At 40.4% G+C, this 21,001-nt stretch overlaps 1 protein-coding gene and 1 long non-coding RNA gene across 2 annotated transcripts in view; one reads left to right on the top strand and one right to left on the bottom strand.

Moving 5' to 3' along the window:
- LOC309667691 overlaps positions 1–15,019 on the top strand; it is a 30,875-nt gene extending 15,856 nt beyond the window's left edge. Inside the window, exon 3 of the long non-coding RNA XR_014267900.1 lies at positions 14,571–15,019. This is a non-coding gene — a long non-coding RNA (uncharacterized lncRNA). The remainder of the gene's footprint in view (positions 1–14,570) is intronic.
- Positions 1–21,001, bottom strand: part of DNHD1 (dynein heavy chain domain 1) — a 76,475-nt gene that overhangs the window by 49,728 nt on the left and 5,746 nt on the right. The window contains 6 exon segments of the mRNA XM_082476291.1: positions 9,962–10,013; positions 10,147–10,284; positions 10,394–10,648; positions 14,044–14,200; positions 16,174–16,284; positions 16,364–16,567. Of these exon segments, the coding sequence (XP_082332417.1) occupies positions 9,962–10,013; positions 10,147–10,284; positions 10,394–10,648; positions 14,044–14,200; positions 16,174–16,284; positions 16,364–16,567 (917 nt within the window).

Here is a 21,001-nt window from a genome sequence, read left to right as displayed (position 1 = left end):
TCCTCATGCAGTCCTCCAACGTCAGTAAACGGGAACTCCATTCTTCCGGGTGCTCCAGTCAAAAACTTTAAAGCTATCTTTGACTCTTCTCTCACATACAACACAGCCAGCCATCAGAAAATCCCATTGGCTCTATGTTCAAAATATATCCAAAATCCAACCGATTCTCACCACCTGTACCACTGCCTTCCCCTCTTTCCCCAGCCCAAGTCACCATCAAATCTCACGGCATTATTGAAATACCCTTCTAACTCGTCTCCCTGCTTTGGTCCTTGCCTCTATCACTTTGCAGTCTGCCCTGTATAACCAGAATGATCCTTTAAAAATAATGCCAGAAGGGGTTCTAGGAAGATGGTGGAAGTGGCAGCATAATTTTGAAATCTATTCCAAATTCCCACATGAATTTGGTATATAAAATTGACAGAGCAATTAGACAGTAAAACAAAAAACCCATCTGGATAACATTTTTTAACAAAATGAAGACAAAGGATCCTTACAAACACTAAAATATAAGTGGGTGGGAACAAACCACCTACAGCCTCAAGACCCAAGTGGCATCGCCATTTATGGGGAAGGAAGCAGAGGAGAGCAATGGTATACCAGACTGACCTGAGACTAGGAAAACTCCGCAACAGCCAACAGGCATTTTGTGGAAAGAAGAGGGCTAATTCGAGAAGAGCAGGTAAAAATGGAAGGGGATTTGCCCGCTCCAGTAGCAGGTAGGTAAGGTCCGTAGAAGCTTTAGCAGTCTATGCCCAATGAGCTCCTAAAACCAACGGCAAGGGCTCCCTTCTGCGACAGTGCTCAGCACTAAGGTGAAACTGCTGGGGGTAAAGTAAAAAGTGAGCAGAATGGAAGCAATAGAGAAAAAGAAAAGGTCCGAATAAAAGTGGGAGAGAGAAACAGAAACCAGGAAATCTCAGAAAGTTAGCCCCCATTTTTTGAACACTACAGAAAATCAATAGAAAAGGAAATTGAAAGGTTAGAAAACTATTCTTGAACCAAGCTGTCTCCTAAAACTTAGTAAAAGAGAACTTTTCAGAAATGAGTAACAGAAAAGTACCAACATCAAACCCCATACAAAGCTAGTATAAGAAAAAAGAGAACGGGGAGTAGAATAACATCTTTATAGACAATGAAAGCATGTCAGGAAACAGATCAAAACAAGCCCATTTCAAAACAAGTCAAAAGACACCCCGAAAATGGCATAACCCATGAAAGAAAACCACATATCAGAATTAGAAAAACTCAGAAATTATGCAACAGAACTCAGGAAAGAATTAGAAATAAAAGAAAACATAATTTTGGAATGGAAACTGAACTAAAAGGAAGATAAGAGCAAATAAACTTAACAGGTAAATAATGCCTTAAGAAAAATAGAAGGTAAAAATAAGGATAATTACAAAATAAAAAAGAAATAAGGATTTTAAAAAAATATTTCAAGAGAAAGGAACATACATTGGGGGAAAAGTGATAAGGATCTAAAACACATGTAATAGGAGTCCCTGAAGAAAAATCCAAAGCAAGGGAAGAGAACAATACTAAAAGTCTTAATTCAAGAATACTTTCCTGAAATAAAAAATACTTAAAGCTACATTATAAAGGAGCATACCTGAGAATACTATCTTAGAATGTTCAATACCAAGACATATTCTACTAAAATTACTAAATTTCAAGGAAAAAGGAAAAATATTTCAGGTATCTAGGCAAAAAAAAAAAATAAAGCAAGTGATTAATAAAGGAAATAAAATTAGATTATTATCAGATTTTTTGACAACTTTTAATGCCAGAAGAAAATGGAGTAATATCTTTAAGATATGGAAAGGAAGAACATATGAGGCAATGATTTTACAACTGGTAATACTAACTTTCAAAGGGTACAAACTATTATCAACATAGAAGAACTTGAGAATTCTGCTCCCACAAGCCCATCCTGAGGAATCTAAATAGAGAATGAACTTTGGGCAAACAAAATGACTAAAAGAGACATCAACATAAGGACTGCTGGTGAGCATAAATATATTGTTACTTGTAGAACTAAACTTAAATGAGGTTTTATTCAATAATAAAATTATTAAAAGGGTAAGAATATAGCAGAAATGACAATGTAGAGAATGCTGGTGATTCTCTTGCTTGCCAGGAGGAGAGAGCCTATCTGAAGAATGAAACCTTGGAAGGCATATTGCTTGACCAACTAATAGCCATTTGCTTCTCCCTTCTTCCATGGTGGTAGAGCCTATCTTCCATGAGAAACTAAATATATCAGCCATTTGATTTCCCACACCTAGATTTTTACAATGAGATGTAACAGTGCATCTGCTGGGGAGTTTCTGGAGAAGATTTATTTTCCTGATAATAAGTGAGAGTCAGGCAAGGAGAGCTTTCTCTCTAATCTTGCCTCCCCTTTTTAAAACATGACTTTGCTTGAGAATGGGATGCATGGAGCTGCAACTTGTCTTGCAACTACAATGCAATAGCCTGAGGATGAAAAAAGATTTTTGATTGCAGCCTCCCCCAGCACATATACCCTTCCAAGAGGATCTGTCCTTACCTACAGCTAAACCCAGAATGGAATCAGGGAAGGATATAAAGAGCCTGGTACTTGATGACATTTCTGAGCCGCTGAACCAACCCTGGAAGCTACCTGGAGACTTCTTGTTATGTGAGATGATTGTATTGTTTAGGCTACTCTTAGGTCTTCTGTTACTTCCAGCTGACAGCATTCTCACTGACTTAGAATTCAAACTCACAAGTAAAATCAAAGGACTAAGAGAGAGAGAGAAAGCCTTGATGACATTGCCTTAGCCCTGAATCCAGCTGTATTCATTAATTTCTTAGTTATAGGGCCTAGTAAAAAATCTCCCCTTTTCCTTAGCTAGCTTTGAGTTAGGAAATGTAATCCAAAACCAACTTGCACATTTAGGCCCATATAATAGATGTTTATAGCCAGGACAAGCATAGCTGAAGGTTGGAGCCTCCTCCACCATATACACCCTTCTAAGAGGATATGCTCTGACCTATAGTGAAAACCAATTAATTTGTACCATGACCCCATTGCTCTTGCCAGATTTTATGGATACATGACTCTCTATAGGATAGGCTGAATCAATCATATTTCTTGTCTGGAAAATTTGAACTAAGTCACACAATCAGGAAAACTTAACTGAAAGATCATATATAGAGTCAAGAATGGAGTCGGTGCCATAGAAAGTCTAAGTCATTTGGAAGCAATGGTTATAAGGGAGCAGAAAGTTCACAGGAAGCAGAGACAGCTAGTGTTAGGAGAGAATCAGGGGAATTGGGAAGAAGCACAGACAGAAGTATAGATGAAAGGATAATCACCAACTTGAGAGACAGGGACTCTCTTCCTGACTTTCTAGTTTCAATTTCTCTGAAGTTTGGTGCTGCTACATCTTTTCTGCCTTTGAATTTGGTAACTCTCTGTTTTGTGAGCTCCAAAACAAAGATGGGGTTGAAGAACTGTGATTCAAGGTGCCAAGACCCATGAGAGCACTCAGGCAATATGATGCTATATAGTCAATTCATGTGTGGTTCTGAGCAATGGAAAGAAAAGCTAGTGCATTTTTAATATAATTTGGCGAATGCAATATCCCAACAGAACAGAACACTAATGACTTCTTAGCCAGAGGAAGAGTGAAATAAAGAGACCTGATATCGGGCTTCCCTGGTGGCGCAGTGGTTGAGAATCTGCCTGCCAATGCAGGGGACACGGGTTCGAGCCCTGGTCTGGGAAGATCCCACATGCCGCGGAGCAACTGGGCCCATGAGCCACAATTGCTGAGCCTGCGCGTCTGGAGCCTGTGCTCCGCAACAAGAGAGGCCACGATAGTGAGAGGCCCGCGCACCGCGATGAAGAGTGGACCCCACTTGCCACAACTAGAGAAAGCCCTCGCACAGAAACGAAGACCCAACACAGCCATAAATAAATAAATAAATAAATAAATAAATAAAAAAAACCCTGATCTCCGATTAAAAACAAAAAAAAAGAGAGACCTGATATCAAGTAAATCAAAGAAATATGTTACCTGTCACTGCTAAGTGATTTGGGCTTCCATTTAAAATATATATGTTTTAGTATAATACATATGAGTCAACATGGAGCTGCATTTTAAAATATCCATCCAACTTGAAAGACCTAAATAATGATAGATCTTTACAGTAGGTTTCCTTGAATGAGTAACTCAGACATTTCACACAGAGCAAAGCATCTTGTCAAACATACTTATAGGACTTTTCATCGTTTCAAAATTTCTTACAGAGTGGCAAGAAAAAAAACTCCTTCCTCTCTCATCTATGAATCCGCTCACTGTTACACTGCTTCCGTCTATACTTCCTCTTGCTGGTCATACTGTTCACACCTCACATTCCCAAGAGACCCTCCCTGCCATATGCAGCCCCCTGGAAAAATATATAGTAAGGACAGTTTCATTTTTTGCATTATATCTCTAAGCTAACTTCAACACCATTCCAACAAAAATCTACTTCAAGAGATTTTTATAATAAAAATGAAGCAATCCTTTGTCCCTTTTCAGGGTTACAGATTTATCTTACCACAAATATCAAAAATGTATTCTTTTTTTTTAATATCTTTATTGGAGTATAATTGCTTTACAGTGTTGTGTTAGTTTCTGCTGTATGACAAAGTGAATCACCTATATGCATATGTATATCCCCATATCCCCTCCCTCTTATGTCTCCCTCCCACCCTCCTTATCCCACCCCTCTAGGTGGTCACAAAGCACCGAGCTGATCTCCCTGTGCTATGCAGCTGCTTCCCACTAGCTATCTACTTTACATTTGGTAGTGTATATATGTCCATGCTACTCTCTCACTTCATTGCAGCTTACCCTTCCCCCTCCCCATGTCCTCAAGTCCATTCTCTACGTCTGTGTCTTTATTCCTGTCCTGCCTTTAGGTTCATCAGAACCATTTTTTTGTTGTTGTTTACATTCCATATATATGTGTTAGCATATGGTATTTGTTTTTCTCTTTCTGACTTACTTCACTCTGTATGACAGACTCTAGGTCCATCCACCTCACTACAAATAACTCAATTTCGTTTCCTTTTATGGCTGAGTAATATTCCATTGTATATATGTGCCACATCTTCTTTATCCATTCATCTGTCGATGGACATTTAGGTTGCTTCCATGTCCTGGCTATTGTAAATAGTGCTGCAATTTGAACTTTGTGGTACATGACTCTTTTTGAATTATGGTTTTCTCAGGGTATATGCCCAGTAGTGGGATTGCTAGGTCATATGGTAGTTCTATTTTTAGTTTTTTAAGGAACCTCCATACTGTTCTCCATAGTGGCTGTATCATTTACATTACCACCAACAGTGCAAGAGGGTTCCCTTTTCTCCACACGCTCTCCAGCATTTATTGTTTGTAGATTTTTTGATGATGGCTATTCTGACCGGTGTGAGGTGATACCTCATTGTAGTTTTGATTTGCATTTCTCTAATGATTAGTGATGTTGAGCATCATTTCATGTGTTTGTTAGCAATCTCTATATCTTCTTTGGAGAAATGTCTATTTAGGTCTTCTGCCCATTTTTCGATTGGGTTGTTTGTTTTTTTGATATTGAGCTGCATGAGCTGCTTGTATATTTTGGAGATTAATCCTTTGTCAGTTGCTTCGTTTGCAAATATTTTCTCCTATTCTGAGGGTTGTCTTTTCGTCTTTTTTATTGTTTCCTTTGCTGTGCAAAAGCTTTTAAGTTTCATTAGGTCCCATTTGTTTATTTTAGTTTTTATTTCCATTTCTCTAGGAGGTGGGTCAAAAAGGATCTTGCTGTGATTTATGTCATAGAGTGTTCTGCCTATGTTTTCCTCTAAGAGTTTTATAGTGTCTGGCCTTACATTTAGGTCTTTAATTCATTTTGAATTTATTTTTGTGTATGGTGTTAGGAAGTGTTCTAATTTCATTCTTTTACATGTAGCCGTCCAGTTTTCCCAGCACCACTTATTGAAGAGGCTGTCTTTTCTCCATTGTATATTCTTGCCTCCTTTATCAAAGATAAGGTGACCATAGGTGTGTGGGTTTATCTCTGGGCTTTCTATCCTGTTCCATTGATCTATATTTCTGTTTTTGTGCCAGTACCATACTGTCTTGATTACTGTAGCTTTGTAGTATAGTCTGAAGTCCAGGAGTCTGATTCCTCCAGCTCCGTTTTTCTTTCTCAAGATTGTTTTGGCTATTCAGGGTCTTTTCTGTTTCCATACAAATTGTGAAACTTTTTGTTCTACTTCTGTGAAAAATGCCATTGGTAGTTTAATAGGGATTGCATTGAATCTGTAGATTGCTTTGGGCAGTATAGTCACTTTCACAATGTTGACTCTTCCAATCCAAGAACATGGTATATCTTTCCATCTGTTGGTATCATCTTTAATTTCTTTCATCAGTGTCTCATAGTTTTCTGCATACAGGTCTTTTGTTTCGTTAGGTAGGTTTATTCCTAGGTATTTTATTCTTTTTGTTGTAATGGTAATTGGGAGTGTTTCCTTAATTTCTCTTTCAGATTTTTTATCATTAGTGTACAGGAATGCAAGAGATTTCTGTGCATTAATTTTGTATCCTGCTACTCTACCAAATTCATTGATTAGCTCTAGTTGTTTTCTGGTAGCATCTTTAGGATTCTCTATGTATAGTATCATGTCATCTGCAAACACTGACATTTTTAATTCTTCTTTTCTGATTTGGATTCCTTTTATTTCTTTTTCTTCTCTGATTGCTGTAGCTAAAACTTCCAAAACTACGTTGAATAATAGTGGTGAGAGTGGGCACCCTTGTCTTGTTCCTGATCTTAGAGGAAATGCTTTCAGTTTTTCACCATTGAGAACGATGTTGGCTGTGGGTTTGTCATATATGGCCTTTATTATGTTGAGGTAGGTTCCCTCTATGCCTACGTTCTAGAGAGTTTTTATCATAAATAGGTGCTGAATTTTGTCGAAAGCTTTTTCTGCATCTATTGAGATGATCATATGGTTTTTCTCCTTCAATTTGTTAATATGGTTTATCACGTTGATTGATTTGCATATATTGGAGAATCCTTGCATTCATGGGATAAACCCCACTTGATCATGGTGTGTGATCCTTTTAATGTGCTGTTGGATTCTGTTTGCTAGTATTTTGTTGAGGATTTTTGCATCTATGTTCATCAGTGATATTGGTCTGTAGTTTTCTTTTTTTGTGACATCTTTGTCTGGTTTTGCTATCAGGGTGATGGTGGCCTCATAGAATGAGTTTGGGAGTGTTCCTCCCTCTGCTGTATTTTGGAAATTTTGAGAAGGATGGGTGTTAGCTCTTCTCTAAATGTTTGATAGAATTCACCTGTGAAGCCATCTGGTCCTGGACTTTTGTTTGTTGGAAGATTTTTAATCACAGTTTCAATTTCATTACTTGTGATTGGTGTGTTCGTATTTTCTATTTCTTCCTGGTTCAGTCTTGGAAGGTTGTGCTTTTCTAAGAATTTGTCCATTTCTCCCAGGTTGTCCATTTTATTGGCATATAGTTGCTTGTAGTAATCCCTCATGATTCTGTGTATTTCTGCAGTGTCAGTTGTTACTTCTCCTTTTTCATTTCTAATTCTGTTGATTTGAGTCTTCTCCCTTTTTTTTCTTGATGAGTCTGGCTAATGGTTTATTAATTTTGTTTATCTTCTCAAAGAACCAGCTTTTAGTTTTGTTGATCTTTGCTATTGTTTCCTTCATTTCTCAAAGAGATATTCCGATCTTGGTAGGATATTGCTATAGTAAAGTTAAAGTAAGAACTTTAAGGTAATAGTTCCTGAACTTGACACCTGCCAGATGAGAAAAATGATTATCTGATTGTATTTCTCAGTTTTAAACTGCAGAATATTCCTGATAAGACTGTAAGAGCATCCGATAGTAACATTAATAACCTCTTTTTGGTCTCAAAATGTTCCAGTTCTAAGACTGCCCTCTGGAAAATGTCATAGAACATAGCTTATGAACAGAGAATATGTTACAAGCACTTTAGTAAAGCACTGGGTATTCTTTTAGGGACTAGAATCTAGTAAATATATAATTTTCTGTTATAAGGGGCTTATTTTTCATATTTTTGGGTATAAATGGAGGTACTGAAATCATTTTGTAATTTGGTTAAAATGCCATATAAATTTTGCCTCATTTAAGTAAAAGATTTCTCAGATGAATGTATTTCTTAAAGACTACTTATAGTGTTTTACCTGCTACATGTTTATTGTATATTACTCTAATTTTCATAAAGAACTCACAGAAAAATCCCAAATCAGAACTTTGATTCTGGTTCCTCCACGTTATTAACTTGATTTTCCATGCTGATCTTGTTTTTTTCCTTCAAATTCTGATTTTGAAAAATCTCAAACATGCAGAAAAGTTTAAAGGTTCTACACACTCCTTTCTTTATCTATCTACTTAGACTCAACAATTATTAACATTTTGCCACATTGCTTTTTTTGTTTTTCCTTCTATTTTTCTTTTCCCTAAACTATTGGTTTGGCCAAAAAGTTCATTCAGGATTTTCCGTAGTTATGGAAAACCCCAAATGAACTTTTTGGCCAACCCAATACTTGCAAGATATGAGTATCGTGACACTTCACCCCTATATACATCAGTCCCTGCTGCTTTTCTAAAAGTACAAGGGATAACCCAAGACATTGCAAGTGAATATTCTCACTTTCACTAGAATTTAGAATAAAAGTTTAAGGGGTTTTTGTTTGTTTGTTTTGCCATTCAAAGGAAAATACTGGAGCATATGCATAGTATGAACTAGTACATCATATAATGAGGAAGCACTGTGAAATGTATGATTTACCTAAATCTTTAATACTACTACTAATAAGATACTATCTGTAACACGTACTACTATGTGCTGAGCACTATTCTAAACATATTAGTCTTTTATTCTTCAAAACAATGCTGCAACTGAGGTATTTTTGTTTTCCCATTTTACAGATTAGTGAACTAGCCTGTCTGATTTCAGAGCCCTTCCTTTTTCCACTGTACCATGTAAAACAAACATCAATAATCTCTATTGATTAATCTAGATTCACTTGAGAAAAAAATGTGCCACAACTGGTGTGATTTGTTAAAGATGCAGGCTCGGGAATTCCCTGGTGGTCCAGTGGTTAGGACTCCGAGTTTCCACTGCAGGGGGCACTGGTTTGATCCCTGGTCGCGGAACTAAGATCCTGCATGCTGCGAGGTATGGCCAAAAAACAAACAAAGAAAAGAAAAACACAGGCTCCTTTCAATGACCCTTTTTCTTCCTTGTCACCTAATTCCTAAAATTAACCTGGTGTCTTCACATCATCTTAATGAAAACGTACTAGTTGGAATGGGAAAATGAAAAAGCACCTGCATGTCAGAGGTGACTGAATGCATTTGATGGTTTTATCTGTGACGGCGTGAGTATTCCAAATAAAGGGAATGTGAAGGTGTATTTCCTCCCTGATGATTTACTAGTTTGAGGATTGATAATCAATGATAACTGGTAACTATAAAATAGCTCAGTAATACTAATGAATTATTCTATATGAAATGAAAAAGAGCTACATGACATAAAGCAAATATTGAACAGGCAGAGTTCTTCAAACAAGTACAAATTAACTTAGCAATCAAATCCAATTGTAAATGAAACGCCATTATGACATTGGAGAAAAACCTCATGGAGTTAGGACAAATAGAGGACAATGTACTCACACTCTTTCATACGCCTCTCACTACACTCAGGTGCGTGCACATACGTACACATAGACACATGCACGAGAAAGCAAAAACGTGTCTCCACTCTCCTACCGCCCAACACATGTGCAGACCCAGGTTAGAGCTGCTCCATCCATGCCCAGTGCCCGACTCTCTGGCCATTAGGACACTGCATGTGCCCTTCTCCCTCCTTCCACCCTTCCTCCCTGCTGCCTAGGGCTCCTTAAATACCTTCAAAGTACAGGGAATCCCGGAAGGTCTTCGGGTCTGTACACTGCATTACCTTCAGGCCAAGGTACAGAGAAGGGGCAGAAATAGCAAACAATGAGAGTTCAGACCAGGCTGAGAGCTTCTGATTATACAGAGGATACGAACTGGGAATTCCTACAGCCAGCCCCCTGTCCAGTCCAGAATACCTTCAGGGCAGAGGCCTTCGTAGACCTTAGGCCCCCAGTTATAATCTGGATCATATTTTCAATACAGGGCTCATGAGACAGCTGGCCACAACTGTCAAAGACCAGCTGCGCTGAGAGAAAGGGTTTCTGCCTTGGGGCCTGTAAAGGAGGGTAAGGAGAGGTTGTGGGGCTAGATGTCAGTATCCGTTCCCTACCAGCTGGCCCCTGACTGCCCGCCAACCTCCACACATGACACCCACCACCTCACTTGCAAGACGTTGGCCACAAAAGAGGTTATCTCGTCCTCTATGATGGACACGAGGTTCTGGCAAATCATGTAGTCTACCAGGCGGGCCAGCGGCCCCATCTGCAGCAGCCAAGCTTCTACCTGCATCAGCTTCTGCTCTAGCTGCTGGCACTGCACCCTCTGAAGGTACAGGGAGCCCTGGCCTGTCCTGATCCTCTTGCAGTTTCTCACTTGTTCCTGCAGGCCCTGTTGCATGTGGTATGTATCCTCGTGAATCTGTCAGAATAGAGAGTGGAAAATTCACTGGAGAAAAGGGGATGGAGACCAAACTGGCCACCCACTGGCCTGTTGCAAAGCTCTCAGGTCATGGAGCCTAAAACCTAGATATACACATGAATGGCTGCTTTTTAGTAGAGATCGGCCCTGGAGATCTTTAAGTGACCATAGAAGATGTGAAATGGAGAACATATATTGAGAGGCCACAGTGAGTTAGTTTGATAGGCCAGGCCTGTCTGCTAAAAGCCCCCAGGATGGAACTCAAATAGAAAATTTGTGCATGTGTAAATAGAGAGATTCACAATGCATAGACCAGACAAAGGAAAAGAGAGACTGGCTAAGTAAGGCCCAGCAATTATTCCAGGATATGGAGTCCAATCACCAGGCCTGGGTGATGTGGCCTGCTGACCAGCACAACACTGCCTTCTGCGAGAGTAGAAGCTGTCTCTGGCTGCTGACACAGACTTTCTAGCGGCGGACAGGGAATAGGGTTAAAAGCTTGGGCACCTCTTTGTGGGTTCTTCTCACAACTGGGAAGTTCCTCAGCCTACAAAGCCTGCTGATAGTTGCCACCTCTGGGCCTGTCCTGTTGAGGAACAGAGGGGAGACACCAGAAAGACATATTTGGCCAGATGGACCTTTTGTCCTTGCTGCTCTCCTATTCTTTCTGATGTTCAACAGAGCTTGTGATTAGAACTACGAGTTGTCTGTGGATTGTATTCTGCTAACTCTGAGCTCAGATCCCAGTCTTCTGAGATCCAGGCACAAGGCAGTTGAGACCTAAGCTAGGCGTGTCATATACGGACATGCCTTGGACTTGGCGAGGTTCTTAACCACTGCGCCACCAGGGAAGCCCCACCACGAATTAATTTTTGTGTATGGTATAGCAACTATTAGAAAACAATAATGCTTTAAAATACCTTTTATAATAGCAACAAAAAATATCAAATATCTAGTAATAAATCTAATGAAATATTTTCAAGACCTCTAAAGGAAACCTACAAAACCTTGTTAAGAGTAATTAAAGAGGGACTTCCCTGGTGGTGCAGTGGTTAACAATCCTCCTGCCAATGTAGGGGACATGGGTTCGAGCCCTGGTACGGGAAGATCCCACATGCCGTGGAGCAACTAAGCCCGTGCACCACAACTACTGAGCCTGCGCTCTAGAGCCCACGAGCCATAACTACTGAGCCCAAGTGCCACAACTACTAAAGCCTGTGCGCCTAGAGCCCATGCTCCACAACAAAGAGAAGCCACCGCAATGAGAAGCCCGCGCACAGCAACGGAGAGTAGCCCCCACTCGCCGCAACTAGAGAAAGCCCGCGTGCAGCAACGAAGACCCAACGCAGCCAAAAATAAAATTAATTAATTAATTTAAAAAAAGAACATTAATTAAAAGAAAGAATAAAGAAATCAAAATAAATCAAGAGATCCATGTTCACGGATTAGGAAACTAAATATTGTTAGGATATCAATTCTCCCCCAAATTGATCCATAGATTCAAAGCAAGCTAATAAAAAAAATTCCAGTAAATTACTTTGTGGAAATTAACAAGCTGACCCTAAAATGTATATGGAAATTCAAAGAACCTAGAATAGCTAGGGAAATCTTGAATAACAAAAAGCTGTAGGACCTAACAACACCAGATATTAAGACTTATTATAAAGCTACAATAATTAAGATAGCATGACACTGACAAATAGACAGACAAATAGATTAATGGTACAGAACAGAGTCCAGAAACAGACCCACACATACACAATCATCTGATTTAAGAAAAAGACAACACTGTCATTCAGTGGGGAAATGGAAGTCTTTTCAATAAATGAGAAAAATAAACCTTGACTCTTACCTCACACCATGCATAAAAATTAATTTGAAATGGATCATACACCTAAATGTAAAAGATAAGGTAATAAAATTTCTAGAAGAAAACATAGTAGAATATGGGGTAGGCAAAGATTTCTTAAACCAGAACCCAAAGGACACTAACCAAAAAATAAATAAATAAATAATAATAATAATAAAGTGAACTTCAAGAAAATTAAGAACTTCTGCTCATCAAAAGATACCATTAAAATAGTAAAAAGGTAAGCCACAGACTAGGATAAAATGTCCAAAATATGTATATATTTGATACCAACTCATATCCAGAATATATAAAGAACTCCTACAAATTAGTAGGAAAAAACCCAGACAACCCAATCAAAAATGAGCAAAAGTTTGACACTTCAGAGAAGAGGGTACCAAAATGGCCAATAAAAATATGAAAGGATGCTCAACATCACTGGTGATCACGGAAACACAAATTAAAACCACAATGAAATACCACTGTACACTCACCAATTTGGCTAAGATTAAAAACCTTTACACTCCCAAGTGCTGATGAGATCACAGGACAACTATAAGTCGGATGGGAATGTAAACTGGTACAACTACTCTAGAAAACTGTTTGGCACTGTAAAACATACATAAACCCTATTCCAACAATTCCACTCCTAGAATATATACCTCAAAGAAATGAGTGTTTATGTCCATCAAAAGACATACAAAAATGTTCATAACAGTTATTCACAATAGTAAAAAACTGGAACCAACATAAGTGTCCATCAATAGGAGAATTAACAAGTAAATTGTGGTACATTTTTATAGTAAAGCACTACAAAGCAATACAAAAGAGTGAACCACTACTACCTGCAATGTTATGGGTAAATCTCACTAACATAATGTGGAGTGAAAAAAAGCCAGACGAAAAAGAGCACATGCTGTCTGATTCCATTTACATGGAATTCCAAATTGGACAAAATTAATCTATGGTGACAGAGGTCAGAGTAGTGGTTACCTTTGTGGAGGCACTGATGAGAGAGGTACCAGGGAGCTTGCTGAGGTGCTATAAATGTTCTATGTCTTGAGCTGCTGGTAGTTAATGGGTGTACACATATGCAAAAATTTCAATAAACTGTACTTAGGTGGGATGTACCACAGATACAAAGTAGGCACACGAAGGAAGGACTCCATGACTGGATGCTTCTACCAGCCACAGTGGCCTGTCAAAGGTTCAAGATATGCTCAGAGATGAGCCTAGCAGCACAAAAGATCAGGATTCCAACTCTCAAATTCTCTAATGCTCCTGGCACGAACAACTGAAAAAAACAGACATTGTTATGTTCCTCTTCCTCTCTGCTCAAGGCCTTAGGAAAAGGTTGAGTCCAAGTCTCTGCCTGCCTTTTATTAATCCATCCACCTAGAGCAGAGACTGCTGTTGCTGGACAGGACAATGGCTCTGAGCCAACTGCAGAGTCCAGAACACACAGGGAAGCTTAAGCCAAGAGAAGGCTGAAACACTGGCGAGTTCAGCTTGGAGAAAAAGCTCACAATAAATCGGAGCCTCTTACCAGATGAAGGATGGATGTGCAGAGACGCAGGCCGCGATGGAGCAGCCGCAGAGCGTTGTGGTTTTCCTTGGCTAGAGCCCGCCGCAGGTCCAGCAACTTGTAGCACTGATCTGCTTCATGGGGGAGCCAGGACACAGAGCGCAGCTCCTGCAGAAGCCTGGAATCAAGGACTAAACTGCTCAGAGCCAGCGACTCTGCCCTCTTACCTTGGACACCTTTGACTTCCTCCTAGCCCAGCTCACCTCAGAATGAGCAAAGGTTTAGAGAGATTATAATATTCCCAGTGACCAACAGTGCAGCCTCCTCTTGAGGGTTCTTTGGAAGAGTTTAAGCCCAGGAAGTTGCTGGCTGGGGAACTCTTTGGGAAAGGCTTGGGGTATGTGCAAATGTTTTTTGGTTTTGGTTTTTTTTCTGTTTTATTTATTTAATTAAAAAAAATTTTTTTTGAATTTTATTTATTTTTTTATGCAGCAGGTTCTTATTAGTTATCTATTGCAAATGTTTACACTGAGTTACCTTTCCGCCAGGAAAGAGGGTCAAAGAGATCCCAAGGTGTGACTTAGAAGGAGAGACTGCAGCGGCTTCTTCCGTGGAATAGGGGAAGCCAAGGGCCCTAACAGTCTAGATGGACAGGTAGGTTTTATTTTATTTTTTCTTTCTTTCTTTATTTTTTACTATTTTTAAAACATCTTTATTGGAGTATAATTGCTTTACAATGTTGTGTTAGTTTCTGCTGTACAACAAAGTGAGTCAGCTATATGTATACATATATTCCCATATCTCCTCCCTCTTGCGTCTCCCTTCCACCCTCCCTATCCCATCCCTCTAGGTGGTCACAAAGCACCGAGCTGATCTCCCTGTGCTATGCGGCTGCTTCCCACTAGCTAGCTATTTTATATTTGGTAGTGTATATAGGACAGGTAGGTTTTAGAATCGAAGGTGAGGAACCTCCAACTTCCCTACGGGGAAGTTTCATCCCTGAAAAATCTACATCTCTAAATATCCTTGAAAAAATGAAGGACCCCCCCTAATAAGCAGAGGATGATCATAATGGATGTAATTTATTCAGTACCTATTGGGGCACTGAACATGGTACTTTACATTCACAATCTCATTTAATTCTCACTACAGCTGTGAGTAGCAGAAATCTTCCTCTCTTGTTTTCAGATCAGGAAACTGGGGCTCAAAGAGTAAAGTGCCTTGCTAGTGTTCAGGACTTAAATTCAGATCTGTGCAGCCCAATTATGCCATGATGATTAAGCTAGACTGGGAGGATACCTAGAGTAGAGGTTGCAAACTGGTAGCCCATGGGACGAATTCAGACTGAAAAGGTTTTTATATGTACCACTAAGAGTTGGCCAGCACAGTGTTTTAATAAAAATTTTCACTAACCAGGTAAAATTAAGAGATTTGACAACAAAATGTGGATTCCCAGGTCATCCTGAAAAAATAATGTGGCTGACGCACTGGACCCATATTCCCCATGGCAACAGTCAGTTGGAACTGAGTAGTGACTGTCCTTTTTAGGTGCAATCTCCAAACTGACTGCAGTCCCACACTCCCTAAAGTCTTGAATCGAACCCATTGCATTTCTTCCATAGCTCCTACTTGGGCCCTGTAGGCATCTGAGCTTGCAACTCCTATCACAGAACATAACTGGAGTGGTTGAAGAGTTGTGCAGAGAAAGCAAGAAAGTACTGAAAATAGGAGTAACTAAGATTTTCTTTAAAAAAAGAAAAAGAATCCAAGTAATACCATAGTAAGAGCAGAGTTTCAAACACCTGCATTACATCCTCAAATTTGATATTTAATAATTGTATGATCTGGGGCAAGTTGATGTAGAAATTCATTAATACATAGAGCTACATTCAGAATATATTATTCAGAGAAAAAAACTGCTTACTTAACAATATGTAAAGTATGATCACATTGGTATATGTGATGGAAAAAAAGACTACAAGGATATGCAACAAAATGTTTGTCATGGTTATTTGTAGATGGTGAGACTGAAGTTTTTTTTCCTTTGTGCTTTTTTTTCTGTATTTTCCAAATCTTCTACAATGAACGTGTTGTTACTTCTTGTAAAATAATTTTTTAAAGGCCACTGAAGTTGTGTTTTGAAGACCTCACCTGCTAATATGGAGTAGCCCAACTCCAAAGTGGGGCACGGCAAAGAGCAGATGCTTCTCTAGGAAAGTCCGGTGCCGGTGCAGCCTCTGCAACTTCACACCCTTCTTCCAACTACAGATCAGAGGGCAGTGACAGTGGCTGTTGCTCTTTGTGACACTTCTTCCCAAATCCCATACCCGTCATCACCTACCAGGCCAAGGCCTTGCGTAAGAGGCAATACTTGAAGAACGGAATGAACTGGAGCTGTTGCCAGAGGACAGAGCGGTGGTGCCAGGTACCCAGCGTCATTGCCTCACTGCCCTCTACAGGATGTATGTGCAGGACCCCAAAGGGTGAGAAGATGTAGTGCTCAGAATTCACCTTGTTGGGTGGTACCACCATCAGGCTGTAAGGTCTTTAAGAAAGGGCACAGATCAGTGGGAGCCTTGCAAACTTGTGCAGACTCCAGGGAGGGACAAAAGAAGGACAGGAAGGGGGAAAGAAGGAGGCAGGAAAGAAGGCAAAAGAAAGTGGGAAGAGGGGAAAGAGAGCAGAATGATCTTCAAACCAGAAAGATGGAATATTAAGAAGAAACAGCAGCCAAAAATAGGTGGGAAGAAAGAAAAAGACCCCTAGCCAGTCCCAAGAAGTTCCTAGCTCCAGACCCAGAGAGCTAACATCCCATCAAATCTAAGATGCCATCAACTGTAAGCTCACAGCATTTTTAAAATTATTTATTTATTTATATATTTATTTATATATTTATTTATTTATTTATTTATTTAGGCCATGTCAGGTCCTAGTTGCAGCATGCACGCGGGATCTAGTTCCCCAACCAGGGATTGAACCCGCGCCCCCTGCATTGGGAGCGAGGAGTCCCACCCACTGGCCCACCAGGGAAGTCCCTAGTTGCAACATTTTCTTATGAAATGCTAAAATTAAAAAATGTCGCCAATATGATATGCCACCAATTTGTAACATGAGATGTTTCGGAGATGTTGAAATGTGAAAAAAAATGTGCATCTTAGAAATGATAAAATATGTATATCCCTAGATGCTGAAATAACATGCAGAGATAATCAGGGAATGCCGTTTGGAGTAAATGAGAATGGGGAAAAGCAAGAGTAACTAGAAGACTAGACACAGGCCAATAAAGAGAAAAACTGCCACCTAGTGAACCAGACAAGTACCTCCAGAGCCATCTTAAAATCCTACTAAGTTGTCTTATTTCAAGAAAATGCACCTACATCCCATATTAAATACAATTTATATGTAACTATATAATAGTTGTACCTAGTTGCAGAAAGCTAGTTGCCATAATGCTATGTTTGGGCACATTTAATAAAGCATTTATTAATTTTAAAAAATATTTATTTTTGGCTGCGTCGGGTCTTAGTTGTGGCAGGCGGGATCTTCATTGTGGCATGCGGGATCCTCCGCTCTAGCGTAAGGCCTCCTCGTTGTGGCGTGTGGGCTTTCTAGTTGAGGCACGTGGGCTTTCTAGTTGTGGCACGTGGGCTTAGTTGCCCCATGGCATGTGGGATCTTAGTTCCCCGACCAGAGATCGAACCTGCGTCCCCTGCGTTGGTACCACTGGACCACCAGGGAAGTCCCAAGCATTTGTTAATTTTTATCTTGCAGGGTTTTTTTTCATAACTTGGAACCAGTAATACTTTTAAGCACTAAATATATTTTTAAGCCCTTTAAAGGCAGTGTGTCCCAGGTCCCATGCATATAATGCCTAAAAGATGAAACGACCCTTCTCTCTCTCTAGAATACACAGCAAACGACTCAAGAGCATTTACATGGATACCAGAATAAACTCACTAAATCAAGTCATATAAAAACTTTATTTCAGGGCTTCCCTGGTGGCGCAGTGGTTGAGAATCTGCCTGCCAATGCAGGGGACACAGGTTCGAGCCCTGGTCTGGGAAGATCCCACATGCCGCAGAGCAGCTGGGCCCGTGAACCACAACTACTGAGTCTGCGCGTCTGGAGCCTGTGCTCCGCAACAAGAGAGGCCGCGATAGTGAGAGGCCCGCGCACCGCGATGAAGAGTGGCCCCCACTTGCCGCAACTAGAGAAAGCTCTTGCACAGAAACAAAGACCCAACACAGCCAAAGATAAATAAATAAATAAATAATAAAAAACTTTATTTCATTTCTGACAAAGTGACTAGATCTTCTTGAGTACTATTATCCCCAAATTACAGATGAGAAAACTGAACAAAAAGAGGTCATAACTTTGCACAAGGCCGTTAAGGAAAGAATACAGGACTTAAAAACCAAATCTACCTGACTCAAGCCCCCTCTCTTAACCACTGGGTCATTTGGCATCCCACAGGATAGCTACCTACCCTAACTGAGGCCTGACTTCCCAAGGGAACACTCCTTCCCCTGTGGCCTTCTTAACGGAGGCTACTCTTCCTGCACAGGACCAGGAGTCAGGGATAGCTGAGCAAAGACTCTAGGGAAGTGAAGGAATATATTCTCCCCTAAGTATAAATCAAAATCTAGGACAGGGAGTTCCCTGGTGGTCTAGTGGTTAGGATTCCTGGCTTTCACTGCTGTGGCCCGGGTTCAATCCCTGGTCAGGGAACTGAGATCCCACAAGCCACGTGGTATGACAAAAAAAAAAAAAAAAATCTAGGACAAGTACAAGAAAAAAATTTTTTTATAAATTTATTTATTTTATTTATTTATTTTTGGCTGCGTTGGGTCTTTGTTGCTGCGCAGGGCTTTCTCTAGTTGCAGGGAGTGGAGGCTACTCTTCGTTGTGGTGCACGGGCTTCTCATTGTGGTGGCTTCTCTTGCTGTGGAGCACGGGCTCTAGGTGTGCAGGCTTCAGTAGTTGTGGCATGAGGGCTCACTAGTTGTGGCGTGCGGGCTCTAGAGCGCAGGCTCAGTAGTTGTGGCGCACGGACTTAGTTGCTCCGCGGCATGTGGGATATTCCCGAACCAGGTATCGAACCTGTGTCCCCTGCATTGGCAGGAGGATTCTTAACCACTGTGCCACCAGGGAAGTACCAAGAAAATTTTGATAAATGCAAATACTTTGAAAGAAAACCTGTTACATGGCAAATAAATAAAGTGAAACAAAAAATGCCAGTTTCCACTTTTACTGATGGTGCACTTGAAATTTGGACCAACACTCCCACTTGAGAACAACTAGAAAAACTGGGCAAAGTATCTGGGTAAAATATGAAAATCATCAGAGAACCCACAAATTAAATCCCCTGGGCTTCCAGCTGGGACCCTGGTTACAACACAGGTTGAACCAGAAAACACCTCCCTCCTTGGTGTGGGCCCCCAGCTGCAACTTCTGCTGTTTAGCTTTCTGAGTCTGTTGAAAGCTCAGCTCCTCTTCTCCATCTTTCAGGAGCATATAGTAAAACTGACACACCATTGCCTCTACTGGAATCTCCGGGGAAAAGCAGAACCAAGTGCGAAACTCACTTCACTGGGTTCCTTCTTTGACAGATGTTGGCCCTGTGATTATTCACTGCCTTTTTAGTTCTCTTGCTCATGGTTTCTTGTCTCTCTCTGTGCCTAATTATCTTTGATTGTGCTGCTTCTCTGACTATGACTGAGCTGATAGTTGAAAGCCCTAAACTTGTAATTTTCTTTCTGTAGGCTCTCCACCATGGTCAACAGGCATCTCATCCAACATTGCTACCATTACTATCACTACTGCCGGACAGTCAAGTGTAGCAGCCACTAAGTGTCAGTAGGTAGGTTATCACTTTCATCCACAGTGACTAATTAATTGTGATGCCACTATAGGTCATGGATTACTAGTATACTATTTCCCATTAACAAGGAGGCCGGTACTGTCCAAGGCGAAGGACATTACCAAAATAATATCAAAATCCCATATTTGAGGATTGTTTCCTGGGACCACTCATAATATCAGGTACTATATCAGAGTCCAGTCAGGAAAACAGAAATTGCATTAGGAATTTCAACAAAGTGAATTTAACAGAGAAAATGTGTTTTAGAAAAAGTGTCATAGGACACCTAAAAAGCAAAAAGGGAATACTAAGCGCAGAGACAATAACTGCAGGAAATGGATGCCAGCCCTAGAACTAGAGGAACAAAAGGAAGAGGTTTCTCTAAGAAGGAGATGCTGCCTGGCTATTACTAGTATATAAGGAGTTTGGAGGTGGGGGACGCCTTGCAGAGCGGTGACTCACAACTCTGATGGGAAGATGCTACCCAGCTGGCGTTGGTCCCTCTCAGGATCAGAGGAGGCTGATTCAGAAACTGCCAGCCGCTGCCAGAGTGAAGGACAATTTCTGGGGCAGTGACATGAAGAGCAAGCAAAGGAAGGACAAAGTCCCTTCTCCTCTTATCCTGCTGTCCAGTCTCCTTCTAGCACCCCCTATTGATCAAACCTAACAGGAAGCTAGCTGAAAAAGGAGAAATGAAGTTTGCAGTCCCAGCCCCAGTATTACAAAGCAGGGAGAGAAGAGCAGAACTAGAGCCAAGAGACAATTGCTTAATAACTGGCACAAGGCTCTCAGTGAACTTTCGTTAAATGAACTGATCAGTAAATCAATGGATGGTACAGCTCATTAGTGCCACCTAAGTTCAGGAGAAAGAGGTCAGTGTACGCAGGAAATAAGGCTCCCTGGGAGTGGGTATCAGATACTGCTTAACAGTGTGGACTTTTGAGTTAAGACAGTCCTAGGTTTAAGTCCTGTTTCCATCACTTACTATGTGGTCTTAGACCAGTTACTTAACCTCTCTATGCATCAGTCTATTCATCTCATACATGGAAATAATAATGGCACCTGTCTGGTAGGTGGGGATTAAATGACACATGTATATAGAAAAGCTTGATTAATGGT

This window comes from Balaenoptera physalus, assembly GCF_965194825.1.
Source record: "Balaenoptera physalus genome assembly, chromosome: 10".
NCBI classification, from domain to species: domain Eukaryota; kingdom Metazoa; phylum Chordata; class Mammalia; order Artiodactyla; family Balaenopteridae; genus Balaenoptera; species Balaenoptera physalus.
This window is presented reverse-complemented; position numbering and strand designations above follow the sequence as displayed.